Source organism: Myxocyprinus asiaticus, chromosome 15 (assembly GCF_019703515.2).
Source record: "Myxocyprinus asiaticus isolate MX2 ecotype Aquarium Trade chromosome 15, UBuf_Myxa_2, whole genome shotgun sequence".
Lineage (NCBI taxonomy): Eukaryota > Metazoa > Chordata > Actinopteri > Cypriniformes > Catostomidae > Myxocyprinus > Myxocyprinus asiaticus.
Genome location: NC_059358.1, coordinates 45,275,197 through 45,297,585, shown reverse-complemented (window position 1 = coordinate 45,297,585; position 22,389 = coordinate 45,275,197). Strand labels below are relative to the sequence as shown.

Below are 22,389 nucleotides of genomic sequence, written 5' to 3'. Positions count from 1 at the left end.
CTGAATCCCACTGCAGATTTTATTAAGAAAGAGTACAAAAAACAAACAAACAAACTGATGAAAATATGAACTGATACTACAAAACATAATTTGATTCCAAAAACATGACTAACTATATAATCATGATTTGACATGGACCTTAAATCAGAAGTGAAGCAGACATCTCACCAAACAGTCAGGTGAGAACACACAAAACATGACAAAGGACCAGGGAAATAACCTAAAAAAAAAAAACTGCAGATGATAATATTTCTGGTTCATTTATCACACTGGAAGTGAAGTTGGTCACCTGGGTATTGTAAGCATACAGAACATTGTCATACTGTACACAGTATACATATTTTACACAAGTTTTGTGGTAAAATTCCATTCTGAACATTGCTAATCATAGAAACTGAACTTCAAAATAAAAGTCCCATATGAAAACAAAACAAAGTTTGAGACAGCCATTACAGATTGCAAGTGGACAGAAAATAGCACCTCATAGTTAATACAGAACAGAAGTACTTCAACAATATTACAGCTGTGTAGCACAATTACTGGAGAAAAAACACCATGTTTTAAATTCACATATTTACTGGTGTAACATTCCTTTAAAATGTTATAAATGATTTAGAGCTCACAAGGCTACATGTTAAGGTTTAAAACTGAGGCTATTTTGAGAATGTCATTACCATGGCATTTGTGGTAAAACCAATGTAATAGTCCCGAAAAGCCAATACTATAGTAATTAAAAGAATCATTTTGCAATAAAAAAACCAGTAACCCTGTAACCCTTTTATTTATTTATTTATTTATCACTAGAACCATGGTTTTAAAAATTAAACATGGTCTTACTATAGTAAAATGAAGAATAGTTTACCATAGTTTTGGTTTTCCTGTTTTGCTGCTACGGTTTTACCATCATGTGTAAATATATCATGGTGAAATTGCTTGTTACTGTAGTAAAACCATTGTACATTTTGTGGTTACTATGGTTTTACAACAAATAAGACAGTGGAAGTATAGTTACTGTAGTAAAGCTATGGTCAGTTTTGTAGTTACTATGGTTTTACTACAAACACCATAGTTCAACTTTGGTTACTGTAATAAAACTATGGTTAATTTTTGAAAGGGATTGATAAATGTACAGCAAGGGAACTCAAAATAATTGTGAATGAACGCAAAACGTATTGTGAGGGAAAGCAAACAATTGAGAAGAAAAGCAAAAAGTACTTAAAGGGATGCAAACTGTTGTGAGGAAATAAAACTTTTTGCTAGGGAAAACAGTCTGTTGCAAGGAAATGCAAAACATGTGAGGGAACACAAACTATTGCAAATGAAAGCAAAGCATACTTAGAGGGATTCAAACTATTGTGAGGAAATGCAAAACTTTTTAAGTTCTATCGTTGTCCTCTAAGGGGCTCTGGACTATACTGATAAATTGTCACACTTTTATTTTGTCCTTCCGGCAAAGTTGCTACATTGCCAGATATAGCCACACTGGCTATTCTATTGAAATATTCAAGTGCATAAAAATGCTGGATTTTAAGCTCCATGGATGCAAACAAAAAGTGAATGTATACGGCAAAAACATGTAGCATTTATAAAGTATCAGTGAGTAATTATGAATGTCGAAAAACACCTATATTCTGCTACAATTTCCATTTGCGCTCCTTTTGTAATATGCTTTTTATTTTATTTCTTATTTTTGTATAATTCAAATTATACTCTCAAAAATGCCATTTATGGCCAAAAAACATACATTGAAGCATAATTCAGTCCTTAGGATTTCCTGAAACTATTTGGACACTTTAGCCACACTTAAAATGTCTGAATGCCATTGCATTATATTTATAGAACAAATTACACTTAATCTCTTTTTCCGAATTTAAAAATACTTTTCGATTTCATTTTGAACACTATAAATATTATTTCATCATTTCAAACCCAACAAACTTCTTTTTTCACGAGAAGTGTGCTTGTGCTGTCTTTCCCTAAAATAAATGCCACTTACTTTGACATTTTGTTATCTATTGCAATGACATTCAGAGCTTTTAAGTACTGTATGTTTCTTTCCATATTCCTTTCAAAATACGACCAAAGAAGTTCCACACTTTACATCTTATAATTGTATAAGAAGCACAGGCATTTACTGACTTTGTGTTTAGATGTGGTCAGTAACCCAAAACTCCATGGATCTGAGCATCGGAAAATCTTCCAAAATTGCTTCATTCTCCTCATTTTCAGTGAAATCCTGGGCGACTGTAGTGAAGTGGTTTACTTCAGAAACACTCCCTCTGCGTGGCATATTCTCATAGGGTGGGGGACTACCAGGGTCTTCCACCCCTAAGAGGGGCTGTGTGGACTCAGAGCGCAGGTAGACCGGAGGAGGGGCCGGCTGGCTTTGATATGGACCCCCGAACACAACAGTGGCATAAGGGATAGAGTCCCTGTCCTGCTCTGAGTTGTAACTGCTGAAGGCCTGCAATGAGTCGTGACCCTCAACATGGCTGCCGCTGTCATGTGACCACAGGTTCTCCTTAACATAATCACTCTTGCACTGCTCTTTGCCAGAGAGATCCAGAAGACTAAAGTGGGACAGATACACCAGCACAGGGTCCTTGTCCTCTTTAAAGGGGGGCATGCCCTTAAAAGAAACAATGTTAAAAATAGCTCAAGTCAAAATGAATTTTTTTTAACATTCTGAAAATTGTATTTCTTTAATAAAAATATTTTTGGAGATAATTTGATCTAAGCCAGTGTTTATGAACAGGTGGTTCGCGACCCAAGAGTGGGTCGCAGGTCTTTTCGGACTGGGTAGCAGGGAAAAAACATGGCATGGTTCTCCCATTGAACAATTTTCTGCAGCTGTTCAAATGATATTTAGGGCTGCCGAGGCAAATTTAATGATAATCTCGAGTTCTGCACTTTATTTTTCTTTTGCACAAGGAGAAATTACATGCAAAGAACAGGGTCCAACTTATCACAACAGTATTAACAATTAAAATACAATGCAGACATTAATCAGACAGGTATATCTGAAGCTTTATACACTAAAAAAGTTCATCTTACCTGCAATGATTCAGTGGTCGTCCATCTCTTAATACTGCTGTTGGCTGGATCAGGAATTATGGGCCACACACACATCTTCAACCTGTGACAATCAGACACAGATTTTATTAAACTGCGAATACTGGCCTAACCTATGTTACAAATAACAAGCCTGTGGATGCTCACCGATCATTTTTCCTAAAACATGTAAACCCAGTAATGATCATGAGAAATGATAAGACAATGCATGCAGGAATTACAATGAACACCATTTCAATGCCATCTGAAAAACATCAGCAAAAATCATTAATTATTCAGGTTATGTTACATTTGGAACCAATTCAGAATTTTAGAATGACATATAACAATCATGAAAGAATAGTTCACTCAAAAATGAAAATGCTTATTTTCTCACTGTCATGTCATTCCAGCCCCATTTGCTGTTCTTTTTCTATTAATAATAATTAATTAATCATTTTCTTTATTTATCACACATTATACATTTGCACATATACAGTGAAATTCTTCTTTTTCACATATCCCAGCTAGGCTGGGGTCAGAGTGCAGGGTCAGCCATGATACGGTGTCCCTGGAGCAGATAGGGTCAAGGGCCTTGCTCAAGGGCCCAACAGTGGCATCTTGGCGGTGCTGGGGCTTGAACCCCCGACCTTCTGAGCAGTAACCCAGAGCCTTAACCGCTGAGCCACCACTGCCCCTGAACACAAAAGGAGTAATTTAAAGAAATCTTAACACAGCTCTTTTTCCAAACAACAACAGTTTATGGTTACCATGTCTGTCATGGTCCAAAAAGGACAAAATATACCATAAAAGCATAATAAAAGTAGTACATTTGAGTCATGCTCTAAAGTCCAAGTCAAACAACCAATATTTTAGTACATTTTAAGTAGTTATTCACTGATACATCTTCCCCTTCGCTGAGCTCTCGAATTCCATTTGCATTTGGATTCAAACATAACACGTCACCCTTCTTTCCAGGTTTGATGTCATTGAAAGCAAATGCTATTGGTGTAACTAAATATGCCACACAATATCGAATATGAAAAATGGAGAATGAGATTTGAAAGCTTCAATATAATACATTATACTGTATATCATATGGTTTCAGAGGACTTGGAAAATAGCACATAAGTGGTATAGACTACTTTTATTTTACTCTTATGGAGCTTGACAGATGTGGTCACTATGAACTGCTGTAATACAGAAAATCGTGTGAAGATTCTTCAGAATTTCCAATGAAAAATAACAGCATGCAGGTTTGGAATGAGTTTGATATATATATATATATATATATATATATATATATATATATATATATATATATATAATTTTGGGTGAATTATTCCATAACCAATTATAATTAAAGGCACTTGAACAGTGTAATCAAAGACATTCACCAATATTTTCAGATTTCAGGATAGTGACAGATCCGTTAAAACTTCCACCCATCGTATGGACCTCTAAAAAGCCTTTATATGTGGACTTTGGCTTAACATTCATCCAAACATGTGTCTGATTTGTCTCTTCAACTTGAAATAACAGAGAAACATGTGGTTATTACAAAAATGTAGAAATCTTCCATAGAAAAACTTATTACCAACTCTAATTCCTTGAATACCTTGAATATTTCCTCTGTCATCCCAAAAGTAAACAGTATATCTTCGAACGATCCCATTTCTCTGCTCGAGGGGGATTTCATCCCAGCTTAGTTTCACTTTTGAATGATGGAATTTCCAATTCTTCCACTCTGGAGCCATGGAGGGTGCTGATATATATAAAAACATTTGTCAGCATGTAAAAACTAGACACAGGTAAAGCCACTAGAGGGAAGTATTGTATCATTATTCAGCTCTGCTTTAGCACACATAACCACTTCCCTTCATATACCCTAGATCTGGTAGTACTAACCTTTCTCACTGCTGTATGCTGTCACAGTTACAGGGGGTCCAATCCTGCCCACATATTTGGGATAAATAGAAATCTCATAGGGCTTGTAAGGCTTAATACCTGAAATTTGAAATAAAACAACCACGATTAGATTTATATGCACTCTGTAAGTAACAAATAAGACAATAAAAGGTTAAGTAGAGGATTTTAAGGTTCTTTTATTTGTTCTTAAAGCATTGAACGACGTAGCACATACATTTCCACCGGTCTGTCAAAATATGTTTCAAATCGTTGTTTGGGTCTTCTAATGCAGAAAACAAGTTGCTTTTAGCCATTCTGCACTGAAGATCTATAGGGCCACATCCACACTAGTTCATTTCCATTTGAGAACTCTGTTCAGTTTCCTAATGTCACACTTTTCCAAAGTATATGGTTAATGGAGAGCGTTTGGTTAATCGAAATGCCTTGTTTTTGGTGGAGAAAAATGCAGTTACAGTGTGGATGAGAGGTGTAAACATAGTGAAATTAATGCATTTTCAAACTAAAATGTATTCATGTGGATGTGGCCTAGTTCTACCAACTGAGACTAGACTGCCATTGCTGGTCACCAGCAGATGTTTTGTTTTTGGATGCTGGTCTTCAGCATGGGATGCCGTTTCCTTGTGCCCAAACAGGTTTCTTAACTAGCTTAACCAGCAAGCCTCCCTTGGTAAAACAGCTTAAAAAGATATTGAAAGACCACAATGTTTCTGTCATGCTGGTTTTACATGTCCACAAATTAGACCAGCACCAAACCAGCATAAACCATCTTGGACAAGCATAGAAATTCATACAGGTCTAAGCTGGTCTTTTCAGCAGGGATAAGCTCCACGCATTCACATAAAAAAAAAGAAAAACCAGGGCTAATTGTCACTATATCTCAGTTACAAATTGTCCAATTACACAAATGTGTGTTTTCTAATTTTACAAATTAGTCATTTGTAATATTTAAATTTCAAAATCATTACACTGTATTTTTGTAATAAGATTTGGTTAGACACAATAAAACAAGAATACATTCAGGCACGTATCAAACACAGTACATAATGAAGGTATAGATTTTAACCAGATGTTTTCAGGACAAGGGTACTTTTCATAAATGGCAGGTCAGGGTAATTTGTCATTACCCCATGTATTTTATTGGGGCAAGTTGTCACACGTGTTTTAAATGTCAAAAATCTAAACAATTGATATATTACAATATTTTGGGGGCTAATACAATGGTTTGATATTATTTTAGTTGCCTTGTAAATGTTTGCTGTTCAATTGTTTTGTGTTTCAGAATTGTTTGACTGTTAAATTGGGAAGAAAAGCCTATAATAGGCTGTTTAATGGCAGGTTCCATTCCAATAAGGAGGGAAACATTCAATAGTTTGCTTGTAGCCAAGGCTTTAAGGCCTAAATAGAAACTGACTTGCAAAAGTAAACCTAACCTGAAAAAGAGTTCACTTGATTAAAAAGTGTGACAGCTAGCCATTGCCATTCTTTTTTCAACATATTATTTATACATATGTATGTAGGCATGAAAATATTGTATATATTTGTACATATTCATTGTACATATTATTTATTCTCCCTAATTTTCACTTTTCAAAATTCACCTTCTTAATGATTTTACAGTTTTATTTTATTTTATTTTTGACTGCATTCTCTTTCATAATGTTTTTTTTAAATGTTAGGCACTTTGAGCTGTATAAAAAGTGCTATATGTATACAATGTTCTGTATAATTATTAGAGTGGTAAATTAAATTTTTAATCAAATTAATTACATGATTTGCTGATAGAAAGGCCCCCAAACAAAGATAATTTTGTACCTAACAATTAAAATCAATATAAATATAATATAATTTATAATCAATGTTATAATATATTACAGCATTTACATATATTGTGGCAGCAGACAAGTAAAGCATTTAGACAATGCAACAAGTGGGATTACAAGTAACAAATATTGTAATAATGTGCTCATGCATCAGATGGTCGTTTTTGGAGTGTCTCAATTTGGTTGTGGCGCATCTCACTAGCTTTAGCATCTCTAATCATAAGTGTTGTGTTTTAGGATGCTGTTTCAAGCTAAGCATATGATGAAATGCTTCTCGAGATCCCTGCATTCCGTTGTGTTCTGTCCAGCTGACTTTGAATGCAAAAGTGCATCTATGGAAGACTACGCTGCTCTTGTTGGTTTGACAAGGTGTGTTGTATGGGATCAAAATCCCGTCAAAAGTATTGCGGTCTTGGATCCAAAAATAATAAGCGTGAATCAAAAAATAATAAGGTGCAGATAAAAAATAATATGCGCAGATAAAAAAATAATAAGCGCAAAAATAAATAATAAGCGCAGATCAAAAAATAACAAGCATGAATAAAAAATATATAAACACACTTAAAATATGCTGCAAAAAAAAAAAAAAAAAAATGAAAGCAAAGAATTGCAAACAATATCATGTTTTCCATGGTTATATTACTGTTTTTTCTGCTCTTGACAGTTTTGCTCATATTTTTTTTTTTTTTTTTTTTTTTTTTTTGTATGCTTACGCTGTATTTTTCTTTGCTTTTGTTTCCAAGTTCTGCACTTGGTTTTCCAAAACTTGTGAGTAGAGATTCATGTAAATCAGGGGGTGTTTTGCATCCCCATTGGTCCACTAGTTCTTGATCGACAACTTCTCCTCTAGCCAATCATTCGAAGAGGGGAGGTGATGTCACTCCAATGCAACTCTGACGGCTGCTGCTCAATATTATATTATTTGTGGTTGATAGATACGCTGCTTATGTCTGTTTTGAGTATTTTCTGCCAGCTCTAGGAAACAATGTGTTGCCAAATAGGTCATTATCATAGTCTGTTAATACATGTATTGAAACTGAATTTAGTTTAGGCATTATTTAAGACTCCCTTGTTTGTAGGTTATTGGCTGCATATCTAAAAAAAACAAGGCTGGGTTGGTGTGGATGTTTGATGCATGTTTTTACTAGCTGTCGATCAAGAACTAGTGAACTAATAGGGACGCAAAACGCCCCCTGATTTACATGAAAATCTACTCACAAGTTTTGGTAAACCAAGCGCAGAACTTGGCAACAAAAGCAAAGAAAAATACAGCGTAAGCATACAATTTTTTTTTTTTTTTAAATATGAGCAAAATTGTCAGAGAGCACAAAAAACAGTAATATAACCAAGGAAAACATGATTTTGTTTGCAATTCTGATGACTTTGCTTTATTTTTGTTTTTGTTTTTTTGTTTTTTTGCAGCATATTTTAAATGTGTTTATATATTTTTGATTCATGCTTGTTCTTTTTTGATCTGTGCTTATTATTTTGATTTGTGCTTATTATTTTGATCTGCGCTTTTTATTTATTTTTTTATCTGCACTTATTATTTTTTGATTCACGCTTATTATTTTTGGATCCGTGACCGCAATACTTTTGATGGGATTTTGATCCCATAGTGTTGCCTGTACAGCTGAAGTTGCACTGACTGCCCCCTACTGCCACAGATTTGCAAACACATCAAGGTGGTACATCAGTCTTGAATTGCTCAAACGGAGGGAACATTCCTTATTATGAAAATTACGTATGGATCAGGGGCATGATTAATTGCATCATTCTTTTTTTTATTTTATTTTTTTTTACACATTATATTTCATATAATTAATAAAAATTTGAATGATTCTGTTAAATTCACAGCCATGAATATTATGATTATTATATTCATAAAAGAAGCAAGCACAACATGAGCAAGGTTTTTCAACCTCGGTTAGTTCTGTATTGCCATACCTGTTACTACAGTACTCAAGTTGTTTTTGTCCATCAGTGCAAATGACAGGATAGCTGCTTCTTTCTCGATCAGAGATCTCCACTCCAGCACGTACCCCGTGACCAGGGAAGACACCGGACGCTCCCACGTGATCAGCAGAGATGTCTCAGAATGCGGACGCACACTGAAATTAGACACAGCGCCCAGTCCTATAAAAAAAGACAATAAGAGGTCATCAAACATTATATAGGGTTGATTGGTAAAACACAGTGGTCTGAACTCCATATCAGAAATGTCAGATTTCCAGAGAATTCAATACCTTTCTTCCGATACACTGGCACTTCGGTACGATTGGAACTCCCCGCTGCATTAGTTGCTCTCAGGTAGATCTTTCTAACTGTCTTGATGAGGAAGAAAGAACAGAAGCTTTCTTGCGTAACACACAATGTCTTCATAGGTCTCTTTGATTCGACAATATATGAAATATTCCAGCCATTGGCACGAAACAGTGGTGACGGCTGAAATGAAATAGTGACAGAGAGTTATGCTTTGTCTGCACTCAATAAGTTAAAAGAACAGTTCACCTGACAATAAAAAAATCTGTTGTCATTTACTTTCCCTCACATTGTTTTAAACCTGTAAGACTTTCTTGCGTGGTACACACAATTTTAATTACAATTTTTCATTTTCAATTTGTCACTCCAATTTCGTTTAGTTATCATTTAGTTTGTTAGAATGGGGAAAACAGGCATTTGGGTCGTATACTGTAGCTGGTCTCCCAAATGTTCAATTTGTAAAATAATCATAATACTGTAATAATACTCTTCATTTAAATAAGACCAAGTGAATTTCATCACTGATATAAGAGTAAAACAAAACACATATTTCTGATTTTAGAATGCTTCTTTTTTTATTGAACTTTAACCACAAAGTCCTCTTGAATGCACTGGACATGAAAAAAGTAACTCTTGCCACAGCTCTGAAAACTGTGAAAACTGAACTCCAAACAAGACGTTTTACCAGTTCCAAGTGAAATGTAAAACAAATCACAGACTGACAGGGTAAGACAGAATGAGTGAAAAGCCTATGTGCGTGTGTGTGTGTACAGGTTTCACTATATTTGCTTGTGCCAAATGTTTGTCCTCACTAATGTACAGTAGAGAAAGTTGTTGAAAACACACAAGTGAGGACTTTTTAGGTGGTCCTCACTAGTAAGTTTGCCAAATCTAAAGCTTTAAATCTACTGATGTGCACAGGTTTCTGTGAGGGTTAGGGAATAGGGAATAACATTAGACTGCTATGAAATCAGTGGAAGTCTATGAGATGTCCTCACTTATATAGTGAAACAAACCTGAGTGTGTGTGTGTGTGTGTGTGTGTGTGTGTGTGTGTTAACCTCATCAAAACATGCGTAAAAAATAAATAAAAAATAAATAAAAAAATCGAAAACTAAATATTATTCAATATTCTTTTTATTTTATTTTAGTGTAAATTAAGTGTTTTTTTTTTGTTTGTTTGTTTTTTTTACATTTAGATTTCATCTTTGTTTTAGTTTTAGTTGAACCTTGCTCAGTATGCTAGTCTCAGTCACCATTTCCTTATTTCTATACAATAAAAAGTAAACTGAAGCTGAAGCTTGCATAACATTTCCTACGGAAAAGGCGGACTACTTTCCTAAATGGATGAACATCTGGTTATGTGTTACTTATGTAATTTTTTATATGCATTGTTTGCTTCATGTAAACAGTTCTTTAAGAATTGCTGTCATATCACATCATATCATTGTGCCTATTGTGTGAAAGATACAGGGTTACCTCTTTACTTTACATGATCATAATAGAAGTTGAAAGATTGGATGCAAACTATACACAGATAAGGATAGTAAGCAGTTTATCACACACGTCTCATTTTATCACATATAGGTCATGTGATATTTTTCACAAACAATGTGTGTTGTAACATTTATCCTGATGCAATGCCTTGTGCAAAAGTATATTACTCATATTGAGGGACAAGTTAAAATGATCTGTGGTAATCTGAACATATTGTCACAGATGCTGTCGATAGAGCATAACTTGTTTGAACCCGAACATTCCTTTAACATATGACCTTCACAAATGAAATATCTATGCCTTTTACACTAAATTATTACTCAGATTAGGATATAAGATACTTATATGTGTATATAAACAAAACATATATTATCTTAAACAGGTTTTTAGATTAGAAAAAGATCAAAAGGGACTCTCACCTTCCAGTACAGCTGTGCGGTTTCATTGTTATCCTGTATTTTAAGCCATGTGTGCAGACGACCAGTCGGTGCTGAAAAGGAGGAGTAAAACGAGACTGAAACCTTTAGACACAATCTGTATAGAGGATTCTGTTCTGTTTTTTAACAGACCACTCTAAAGATGTACTACAGAGGGGTAAATCTATCTATCTATCTGTCTATCTATCTATCTATCTGTCCATATATATATATATATATTTTTTACACTTTTAGAATAAAATAAAAATTTGTTTGGAGGTACTACTGTATACTGTATATTTCTTTTGCTCATTTACTTTGTGTTTATGCTATTACAGTCATCATACTTAAATGAAAATGACTCAGAATCTGTATCTGGTTTCATCTAAGTGACAAAATAGTATATAAGTTTATTTATAAAGTCTAGCTGCCTTTTGTAATTTTCAGGAACATTTTACATTGAGCTGAAAAAAACATAATGGGTTATGATAAAGTGATAAAATAACATTCATTTTGTTAGTTAAAGGTGAAGTGTGTAATTCCTGTGCCACTGGTGTTTTTGTTTTTCAAATCTGTATCAGACAACAGAATTTCAATATGACAGAACATTAAAAACACATTTCCACCCAAAACTCATAACATTGGTTAAGTCAGTGTTGCTGTGTGTGATAGCATCAGAGATACACAGTGTTTATACTAAAGTTTTTTTTAAAAAGTTGACTCTGTATATTAAAGCGGAATAGGATAATTTGTATTTTATTTTATTTTTTATTGAGAATAATAAAATACACACTTCACCTTTTAATATATTATTCAGTAAGTCTATAGTAAATGGGTTGAACATAAATGAGTTACCAGCACTTCTCACATACCCTTTATACGTGTGGTGTTTGCTTTCCACTCACTCCATTCACTCCATGGACCGCTGGAATACCTCACTCGCATTTTGGTTCTGTAATTTGTACCATGGAGAAGTCCACACACCTGGATTGCATTCAGTGTTGATGTGTTAAATTGGAAAACCTGGAATAAAATGAATTAAAAAGACAATTCTGGGATTACGTCCAAACATAGGCAATGTCAGACAGACAGGCAATATTACTGTGAAACACATTAGCTCACCAGCTCTTTGTCAAGCTGGCTCTCCACTGTTGTCAGACTCAGCTCTACACTGAAGGTCATCTTCAGCCACTGCTGAGGCTTTTTGAAACACCAGCTGTACTTTAAACACCCAAATTTATGTGCTTCAACCCTTTGAATCTCAGGAGGGTTAAACTTTGCTGAAAAAAGTCAAATTAAAATAATACACAAGTTGAATCACAGTACATACTCCACGGCTCAACAGGCCCAATATGCAACAAGACATAACCACTGAAAAGTGAAGAGGGTGTTTTCTGTGTAAAAAAAAAAAAAAAAAAAAGAAAGAAATTTGATCTTTACATTTTCTGAAGAAAAATTATGTGGCAAAATGAAGTGAAGATTTTTAACACATTTTTCTTTTTGTGTTCCTTTTGTGCGGGTTTAGACAGAATTTACATTTTTGGATGAACTATTCCTTTAAAAGTCTAACTATTTTGTAGTAACATTTGTATTTTTACACACTAGATCTTACGAAAGGCTTGTAAAGAGCCTTATGCAGCTCCTTGGATTCTCCTTGGATTATTTACTATCGCCTGAAGTATTCTAACTTTCATGTTGAAAAGTCTACATACCTGATTTCAGAGGGTGTAACAGCAGACGTGCCGAAGTGCTGTTTCCTAAAGCACTGACTGCCGTCACATAAAACTCCATCTCAGATAACAAACTAATTTCACTCCGTGGAATCCACAGAGTGTGCACATGAGGAGGGAGCACATATTGAAAACTGTATTCTGAGGTTCTCCTGAGGAAATTATAATAAAGCAAAGTCTGTCAAGTCAGGTCACTTGGGTTGATTTCTCACATTCATACAGTATATAAACGAGTGGTCCGCCTTGACCCCTTATCATGTTTCTGGATAAAGTTGTCATAAGGGTGAATCTTACGAAGTCTGTCAAAAACATTTCTGGCTCATATTACACCCCCAAAATTTATTTTTTATTACCTTAATTCAAAACATAAAAAAATAAAATCAAAAATAAAAATACATTTAAAAATAGATATATTATTTAGATTGTAAATCATGATAGTATTTGTTGTTCTTTCTTTAATTTATGCAGATTTAAATTATTTTTAAAAACAATTACATGATTATGGATATAAAAAAAGCAAAAGCAAAGCGTCACAGTAATGGGAATTTGGTTGGAAATGTGCTGATGAAAATAATGTCACATTGCAAAAAATCATAATGGTACTAAAATTTTCTTTATGCAAAATATGGATTCTTATTTTGGGGTAAACATTACCTGGACATGTTTTTGTGGGATTAACACATAAACAGGCAGCTGTTTTGTAAATGTCAGCAGAAATAAGTACCGTTTTATGCTGCTGTGAAGAATATATCTTGTAAGAATGTTTTCTGTTTCCTGACCAGGATCCCATTGGCACCCCATTCTGATTAATGTCGATACATTCAGGGCACAGCTTAGATTCTGAGGGACAGCTGGAGGATCTGTAAAGATAAAGGATTGTAGATGAGAGATGCAAAAGTCTGATGAATTTTGTTCTGCAATGGAAATGGTGAAAAGTCTCGGCAAAACATTAAAATGTGTATTGTATTCTCCAAACTTCAATACTTAGAATTCTGAAACTGAAGTGAATTTGTAACCCTGAGCATTTTCTAAACTGCACTTTGCACCTTTGAAGTGCACTTCGGGAAGGGGACGCCACTTGGAGGGTCATTCCAAACAAAAGTATGAAAATGTATTTTTCAGACTGTTCGATTGGAATTTGCCCATTGTATCCTAATCACCTGAGCCATAAATGCCATATGGCTAATTACTCTCTTGCCGCAGGAAAATTATGTCATGATATCATTGATTAACAGATGGCACCACAAAAACACAGTCCCAAACCCTTTACTAGCTACTATCCTAAGCTGTGACGCCAAAGGCAATCCACATGCAAAATATAGGCCTAATGCCATTTCACACTTTTAAGATCATTCAAAATAAACTGCCATATTATCTTATATAATGAGGTATGCAAAATAAATGTTTACACCGATCAGCCACAACATTAAAACCAACTGCCTAATAATGGGTACGTCCCTCTCGTGCCACCAAAACAGCGCCAACCTGCACCTCTACTGTCTTGTATCGAGAGAAATCAGGAGTAAAATTGTTCAAACTTTGGGGAGGAGACATAGTGCAAGACTGGCATTCTATAGAGTGTGAGGCCAGAGACTATTTAGCAGATAGAGACGAGTCCCTTCTATTTAAATGAATGGGAGAAATTGGAATGCCCAACCAAGAATCTCTAGCACTCAACAGTCAATTGATGTAGAAAGGAAGTCCTGCCTTGCAGGTAAAAGAGCCAATCACCTTTTAGATACAGACAATCAGCTCGCTGACACGCATGCACATTTCGTGTTTTAGAGTAATATGAGGTCAACATTCGGTTGAGCGAAACTCGGATGATTCATGTGTGAATACACACCACATTAGAAAATCAGTAAATGCGTTTAGGCAGAGGAATTATAAGACTAGTCTTCCAATTCACTGACTTATGCAGCCAAATTGCTCCATGTTAGAGCTAACTGTAGCTGGGAAAATGGGATGAGAAAAGCTGACTCTGGATCAGTGGCTCAGAGCAACATTCTAAATCGATTGTATATCCAGAGAAAATGTCTTAGTTTCTAAAAAGATTCAAATTTTTTGTTTTATAATAAACAAGTAGTTTGATTCATGAAACAAACCGTTTTTATGACATTTTTTTTTAGCATTAAAAAAAATTCCATTCAAGTTGTATCAACATGTGCCTTTGAAGTTGTGGCTTCTGTACGCACCGTGGATCAACTCAAAACAAGCGTGCACTGAGATGACTTAAGTGAATAATATTTATTTATTCATTAGACTTATTCCCTGAATTTGTTAGGCTGGCATTCCTCACTGAATTTAATCCTGACTTTTGAAAAATATCTTAAGCTGACTCTGGCATTGTCGATGGGCACAGCACATAATGACATATATGATGCAAGTTCAAGTGTTGGACTTTGCTGCTTTAAATAGGACAGTGGTTATTCTTAATTATTCATATTTGTTGCAATGTTGATGGAAAAACAAATCATGCATATTCATGTTATTAATTCTTTATTTTAAATATGACGTGAAGATCTACTTTCTAAATATCTGTTTGTTTACTATGCTGTTTTGACATGAGTGTTGTACAGTAGCTTGCATGACCTGTAATGTCTCTTGTACGGAATGCATGGCTTATTTGTATGGAACGCATAGCATAGCAGAAGAGAAAGTGGCTGTAAGAAAAAAGTAATGCAAAAGTAATGCAAAATTAAAGTAACGCTTTACTTTCCATTATTTTTTTTAAGGAGTAACGCAATATTCTAACGAGTTACTTTTAAAAGTAACGTTAACCTAACTGGTGGTTTTAAATGTTGTGGTTGATCGGTGTATACTGTATGTTGCTAGCCAGAACATTTATTTCCTCAGAATACATGACAACTTTTGAATGGCAATCAATGGAGAAAGATGATTCCCTATCTGTCACTCACTCGACGTTGTGTCGATGTAGTGACACTAGGGGTCGCCCTTGGGAGCCCCAAACAAAGGCCAATGAAAATTGGTGAGTGGAATATGCATGCCACTCCCCCGGACATACGGGTATAAAAGGAGCTGGCTTTTAACCCCTCATTCAGATTTTCTCTTCGGAGCCGAGCGGTTGTATTCAGCGAGCTGAATTACTCTGCCGATCCATTCACCTCGAAAAGCTGTTGGATTTACGGCGCATTACAGCGGCTTCTCCCCCTCTTGCACTGTTGGAGTGCAGAGAACGCCTCTGGGCGCTTCAGCAGCCTAAAAGAGTATATTCTTCCTCTAAAAGAGTATATTTCCCTTTTAAAAGATTGGAACTCACAGAGAGCGTCTTTTTAAAGATCCCTTTCCGTTTGTTTAATTCCTGATTGCGGTCGTTATCTCTCCGCTTCCGACGGCCATGATCGCTGTCTCATGTGCTTGGGCGCTGCCCACGCGGAGACAGCGTTCGTGGACGGGTCATGTCCTCACTGCGAGAACATGACCATGGCAACATTGCGGCTTTCTTTCCTCAGAGGAAAAACCACCCCAACGGCTCCCCGCTGCGGTCCTCCTACCTACGGGTTTGAGGCCACGTCGCTTAGCACTGGGGGCAATTTGGGGACCTCAATTGGAGTTTCTCCACCGGGAAAACCCCCACGGACATCCCATTCCCCAGCACACTCGTTTGCCTCGGTCGAGTTCTGGGATGAGACCACAGACTCATCTCACGGCGAGTTCGCGATCTCATTAGGCGCTCGCGAAGTGGATAAGCTCTTGATCGCAGCATCAGAGAGCGGGCTCGTCCAGTCTGACGCTGAGGACTCAACTGGGCTCCCACCCTCAGGTGTGGTCGCCCAGTCTCAGGCTGATGCGTAGCTGGCGGCCATGCTTTCCCGGGCGGCTGCGAGTGTCAGGCTGAAGTGGAACCCTCCACTCCCCACTGAACCCTCGCGGCTCGACGATTGACTCAGAGCGCCGCTCACAGCCACGCCCCACCCCGGTTCCTTTCTTCCCAGAGGTGCATGATGAGCTCACGAGTTCGTGGCGGGCACCTTTCACTGCCCGGACCCGATTTATGGGCTCCTCCGCTCTCACTACCCTCGACAGTGGGGTTGCCAGGGGGTACTCGGCAATTCCCCAGGTGGATAAGGCGGTTGCGGTACACTTCTGCCCGCAAAACGCCACCACCTGGCGGAACCGTCCGAGACACCCATCCAGGGCCTGTAGGCTTACGTCGTCACTGGCGACTAAGGCCTACGGTGCCGCTGGACAGGCCGCCTCTACCCTGCATGCCATGGCTCTCCTGCAAGTGCACCAAGCACTTAAATTAAATTATGATAAATTCAATAAAATGACATCAAATAAGCAATTAAATAATAAACATAATTTTTCAGTAGAAAATAATCCTAACCATAACCCATACATGTCATGTCAAAGTAACTATGGTGTTTATCTTGACTACGGTCTATGACTGTATTAGTAATTTAGTTAGTAATTAATCATAATTGAAAATGATCCTTACATCCCAAGTTGACCCTCACTCCTCCGACTACCTGGCAGTCGTCTTCAACACAAACACAGCAAGCGATGTCTGCGCTTGTGTCCGTATAGCTGGGGATGCGTACACCATGTGTTCCATTACTCTCCTGGTAAGAAAAATTACTAGGGAGGAAGTGTTTGTTGAGTTTCCACTCCACGTGCCAATTGTCTGTGCGTTTGGTGAGTGGGCAGCCATCTTTAATGCTGCAGGATGCTGATATGGGTGAGCCTAAAGGCAGCACTGATGCCAGGGTGTGTACCTTAGCACATGATGACACTTCAACCTCTGTGGGAGAAAAATGTATATGAAGGATGGTAACTAGGGCTGTCAGTCGATTAAAATTTGTAATTCCATTATCTACATGATATTCCAAATTAACTAATCAAATTAATTACATACATGTATATATTAATAATTGCTGAGAAAAAAAAATGAAGATTATGTAAGACACTGCATTATTGTGGAATAAACATTACAAAAAGTGGTTTCAGAAGTCATTCATGTATTTGTTTTATTTCCATATCACTGAACAAAAGCCTCTCACTGGTCTACAGTCTACAGCTCATGTATTTACAGTCATACCTGTCAATCTGTCTTTTGAGCCGTGCACACAGGATCTGTTTTTGTATCCCATCTGCAATATTTTATTTGTTTGTTTGTACACGTGTCTGACAGACAGACTTTTCTTTGGCTGTGCATCCAGTATAAACAATTCCTTAGACATTCTGTGCTGTCTGCGCTCAGTAAGAGTGGTTTGGTGAAGTGTATTGTTTATAGTAGCAGCAGGTGGGGCTGTGTTAACTGCAGAATTTGCAAAAACTGCTTTGTTCGTATTTCAAACTTGAAATTCTCAGATATGTACTTATGTACATATCTAAATGTATTGTTAATCACACACACACACACACACATATATATATATATATATATATATTAGATAGATAGACAGATTGATAGATGGATAATCAACTGAATTCAGAGAAAGAAAATAAGATTCAAATAAGATAAGTCGGCTACACAGTCCACTCCCCGAATGTTGTGAAACAGCATTGTGTGACATTTTCCCGACAACATCCTCCAACAAACTTATGTCAAAATAGGTGGGGAGTTTCACACGACACCACAGAAAAAAAAACATGAACTTTGGTGTTTTAACCAATTGGACCTCAACAAATGATCTTAATGTTGTGTTTTTGATGCATATTTCAGATTATAGGAAAATGATCTATACCTACTATCCTGTTCTATATCTCAGTCAAATGGTTTCATAATTGTATCTCTTTAAAACATAAATGACTAGAAATGTTGAACATTGTTGTAGATTATTTTTTTTAGATGATTTTACTGTTTAAAAAACAATACATTTAAAACATAAATTAATGTTTTAAATAATTAAACATTATCAATTGAAAAATTATTATGTGTTATGATAAAAGGACTTTCACCTTTAATCAAGGCAATCATATGTATCCACGGGACAACCAGTACAAGCCAGACTGAAGCCATGGTTACAACAGCTGAAAAAAAATAAAACAAGTTGAAGTAACAGCCAAGACAAGACTTGAAAATTAGAAAAAAAACACAAAAAAAAAAAAAAAACAAGTGAATCAAACTATGACATGTTATATAGGTTTTGTTTATAATACTACACTCTAAACAATTTCAACCCACTAAAATGTAAAACTTACATATAATTGCTGTCTTAAATTTCAAAAAGTTAAATGAAAAAAAAAATAATTTAAAATGTAAAATGTGAAATCAATATGAAGCCAAGGTTACAAGAAACAGTGACGTTAACACTTTAAAATAAGGTTCTATTCGTTTACATAGTTATTGCATTGAACAAAACATAAACTAAAAATTAGCAATATTTTCACAACATTTACTAATCTTGAATTATGTTAATTTACAAATATACAATTGTTCATAGTGCATTAAGTAATGTTAACATATACAGCTTTTCGTGTTAAGAATTTATTAATACATATTGAAATTAACAATGCTCAATATAATAAGTGCTGAAAAAGTAATGTTCATTGTTAATTCACATCAACCAATGTATTAAGCTAATGTTAACGAATACAACCGTATTGTTGTGTTACTGAAATGTTTTGTCACAAGAGAAATTATTAAGTTAAATGGGAGGAAATAAAGATGTTAATATAATGATTTTTTTGATTCCAAATATATCCACATTTGAATGTACATGATCTGATGTGTTAAGCATTATATAATGTTTGTAAATGACTTATTTATTAAAGTTATTCATATTAACATATTAGTATTACCAATGTTTCTAATTAAGGAGGTAGTATAAAGTCTGAATATGATACATACTTTAAAGTGTTTAAAAGGCATCTGCAGTAGGTTGAAGTTACATTTACACTTCTTTGTAGTTCCTGCCCAGTGAGGTCTGATGTGCAGTTGAAGTGTTTAAAAAGAATGATTAAAACCCAAGTGAGCCTGACCAGTGGACGTTCAGAGTAAACATTTCTATGAGTCACTCGCTCTGTGCAAACTGAAGCAGGAAATGAGAAGCTCTTGTGCAACTCTTCTACACATGTGCCCCATGTTCCTGCTCCCACTTTTTACTCTTAGAAATGAGGAAACTAATGATTTCATGCTCAGTGACTGCATTTCTCACATTGCATTTATTGGTTGTTAATGTTAAATTTCTTTAATGACACCATTGTAATGAATAATGGGTACAACATGGCTAAAAGCCCCCTTAGGACATTTTTACTTTTTCCAGTCCCAAAGTATATGATGATCAAAATATATATTTATTCGGGGTTCCACGTGATGCCATGTGAGGAGCAGATGTGTAAATGGTGAGCTCTGCGCCCTTTGCTAATTTTTTGTTATTTTTGGGTCATAAACCGGTGAGATTCGATACACCCTGCTAATATCTGTTCTTTGAAGTTAACATGGCAAAGAATTCAAAATCCTCAGGCTCTGGAGATATAAAAGACACTTAAGTGCTCAAGCTGAAACCTCTGACAGGCCTGCAGACTAGGGACTCGGTTTGGACGGTGTGGTGGGAGAAATCCAGTGGCATCTGGCGAGCATGTCTGTGTTGCTGACGAAAGTTGTTGCAGACTTAAAGGATCTTGCTGTAATACGTCGATTAATTACGGCGATGGAAACAAAATTCTCTGAGTTGGTTACAAGAATCGGGGACGTCGAGAGATGGATCGATTATCTGGAGTCATCGGAGAAGGAATTAACTTCTAATCCGCTAGCGACCAAAATAGATTTGGAACGCGTTTTTGAAAAATTGGAGGATTTGGAGAATCGTAGGCAGCGAAATAACATCTGAATTGTTGGAATTCCTTAGCATGAGGAAGGTCGCGATATGGTGAAATTCCTAGACAAGCTCTTCCCGAGTCTGCTCGACATAACAGGCCATAAGCTGGAAATCGAGCGAGCTCACAGAGTCTCGGCTTGGAGATCGGCTGAGGGAGACAGGCCCCGATCAATTCTGGCCAAATTTCTGAGATCATCCGATAAAGATCTTATATTGCGCAAGGTGAGGAGCAAAGGAAAGCTTTCTTGGAAGAATCACAGCATTTTCTTTTTCCTAGACTTTGCGAATTCAAAAAGAGGGAAACATGATTGATTCAAGGAATGCAAGAAACTCTTACATCAATGGAAGATCGCTTTTGCACTGATGTTTCCGGCTAAACTGAGAATAGATACTAAGGATGGCCACAAAATATTTTCGTGCCCACAGCAAGCGATGACCTTCATAAAGTCAATGGGGTAAGCCATTTGGTGATTTTCATGTGGCCCCCAAGTGGATTGACTCGCTGGGCATACACTCGACTGTCTGAGGAGGCTGGGCACAATTTTGTTTCTTTTTGTGATGGTTCCGCCTAGTGGCTGGAGTATGTTTTGTGGAATAACACTCCTTCAAGAAACTTTTACATTGACGAAGGGTCACTTTTACACTGAGAAATTGAGAATAGATACTAAGAATGGCCGCAAAATATTTACATGCCCACAACAAGCGATGTCTTTCATAAAATCAATGGACTGAGGAAGTCATGGTGTGTTTCTCACGTGCCTCCAAGTGAACTGACTCACTGAACATACCTTTAACCATCCGAGTAAGCTGGGCACCTTTTTTGTTTCTTTTTGTGCTGGTTCCGCCTAGCAGCTGGAGTTTGTTTTGTGAAATAACACTCCTTCGGGACAGTTGTGGATGAATCATTCTTTGTGTTTATGCCCCCTATTGGCAGGAGTTTGTTTCGTTGAGTATTTTTTGCAGGACATTGGAATGATTAGGTAATCTCCTGAGCTCATGAAACAGCTGGCTCACTTAACATTTGTTTGACTGTCCGAGGACATTTTTTTTTTTTTGCTTACTGGTTCCGCTAGCGGTTGGAATTTGTTTTGTGGAGGAACACACCTTCGAGACAGTTTTGTGAATGAATCTACACATTCTTTGTGTTTATTCTGCCTATTGGCTAGTATTTATTATTTTCTGTTATGTAATTCTGTCTCACAAAATTTGTACAGGAACACCGGACTTGAGCAATCCGATGGCAAAGCTGTCGCAGAGACTCTCATAGGCGTAAATGGACCTTTTGAGTTTAGAGGGATGGACGCCGGTTGGCGCTGTCGTGCACGGGGTTAAAGTGCACGTTTTTCTTTTTTCTGTTTGTTTGGTTCTGGGGGAAGTTTGGGGTCTAACTATGTTGGAATGTGGTCTTTATAATTTTATATTTGACATACAATTTATTTTTTCTAATATGTCAAAATGTCAGATGTTAGTATGAGTAGATTACCTCTCTCCACGTGGAATGTGAATGGGTTGGGGCACCCCATAAAAAGAAGGAAGGTTATTTCTTTTCTTAAACGTAAGAAATATGATATAGTGTTTCTTCAAGAAACACATCTTTCCTTGCAGGAAGCTGAAAAATTTGGGAAGATATGGGGTGGACATTTGTTTTCTTTGGTGCTGGCTCAAGTAAGAGTAGGGGAGTTATTATATTGAAAAGTTATATTGTTATAGTGAAAGTAAACATCTACAATTCAAATGTCTCAGACAGATTAAAAATAAATTAGGAAGAGCCATTATTGTTTTAGCAGAAATTCAGGGGCAAAGGTTGATTTTGACTAATATGTACGCATCTAACACTGATGATTAGGGCTTTTTTATAGATCTTGAAGGGATGTTGCAAGCCGCTGGCACCCCTCGTG

The 22,389-nt window shown here is 36.4% G+C and overlaps 1 protein-coding gene across 1 annotated transcript; it reads right to left on the bottom strand.

Annotated features, from left to right (window-relative positions):
* LOC127452524 (granulocyte colony-stimulating factor receptor-like) lies at positions 1–19,683 on the bottom strand. Its single transcript, XM_051718030.1, has 16 exons — positions 19,522–19,683; positions 18,630–18,701; positions 17,167–17,469; positions 13,429–13,564; positions 12,687–12,856; positions 12,097–12,254; positions 11,847–11,997; positions 10,978–11,048; positions 9,047–9,245; positions 8,748–8,936; positions 4,960–5,058; positions 4,670–4,816; positions 4,449–4,580; positions 3,220–3,316; positions 3,055–3,136; positions 1–2,629 (listed from the first exon to the last, which is right to left on the bottom strand). Exons 2-16 carry the CDS (start codon positions 18,688–18,690, stop codon positions 2,147–2,149), a joined length of 2,478 nt encoding a protein of 825 aa, XP_051573990.1. The 5' UTR covers positions 18,691–18,701; positions 19,522–19,683; the 3' UTR covers positions 1–2,146.
* Positions 19,684–22,389: the final 2,706 nt, after the last annotated feature.

What these genes read in the sequence shown, in the direction of transcription:
- LOC127452524 (XM_051718030.1), bottom strand. Translation starts at nt 18,690, where the DNA reads ATGGCTTCAGTCTGGCTTGTACTGGTTGTCCCGTGGATACATATGATT. An exon ending in TATGATTGCCTTGATTAAAG is followed by an intron (nt 17,470 to 18,629) that starts GTGAAAGTCCTT and finishes TTTCTCCCACAG; the next exon opens with AGGTTGAAGTGTCATCATGT. An exon ending in GCCAGCTTGACAAAGAGCTG is followed by an intron (nt 11,998 to 12,096) that starts GTGAGCTAATGT and finishes ATTTTATTCCAG; the next exon opens with GTTTTCCAATTTAACACATC.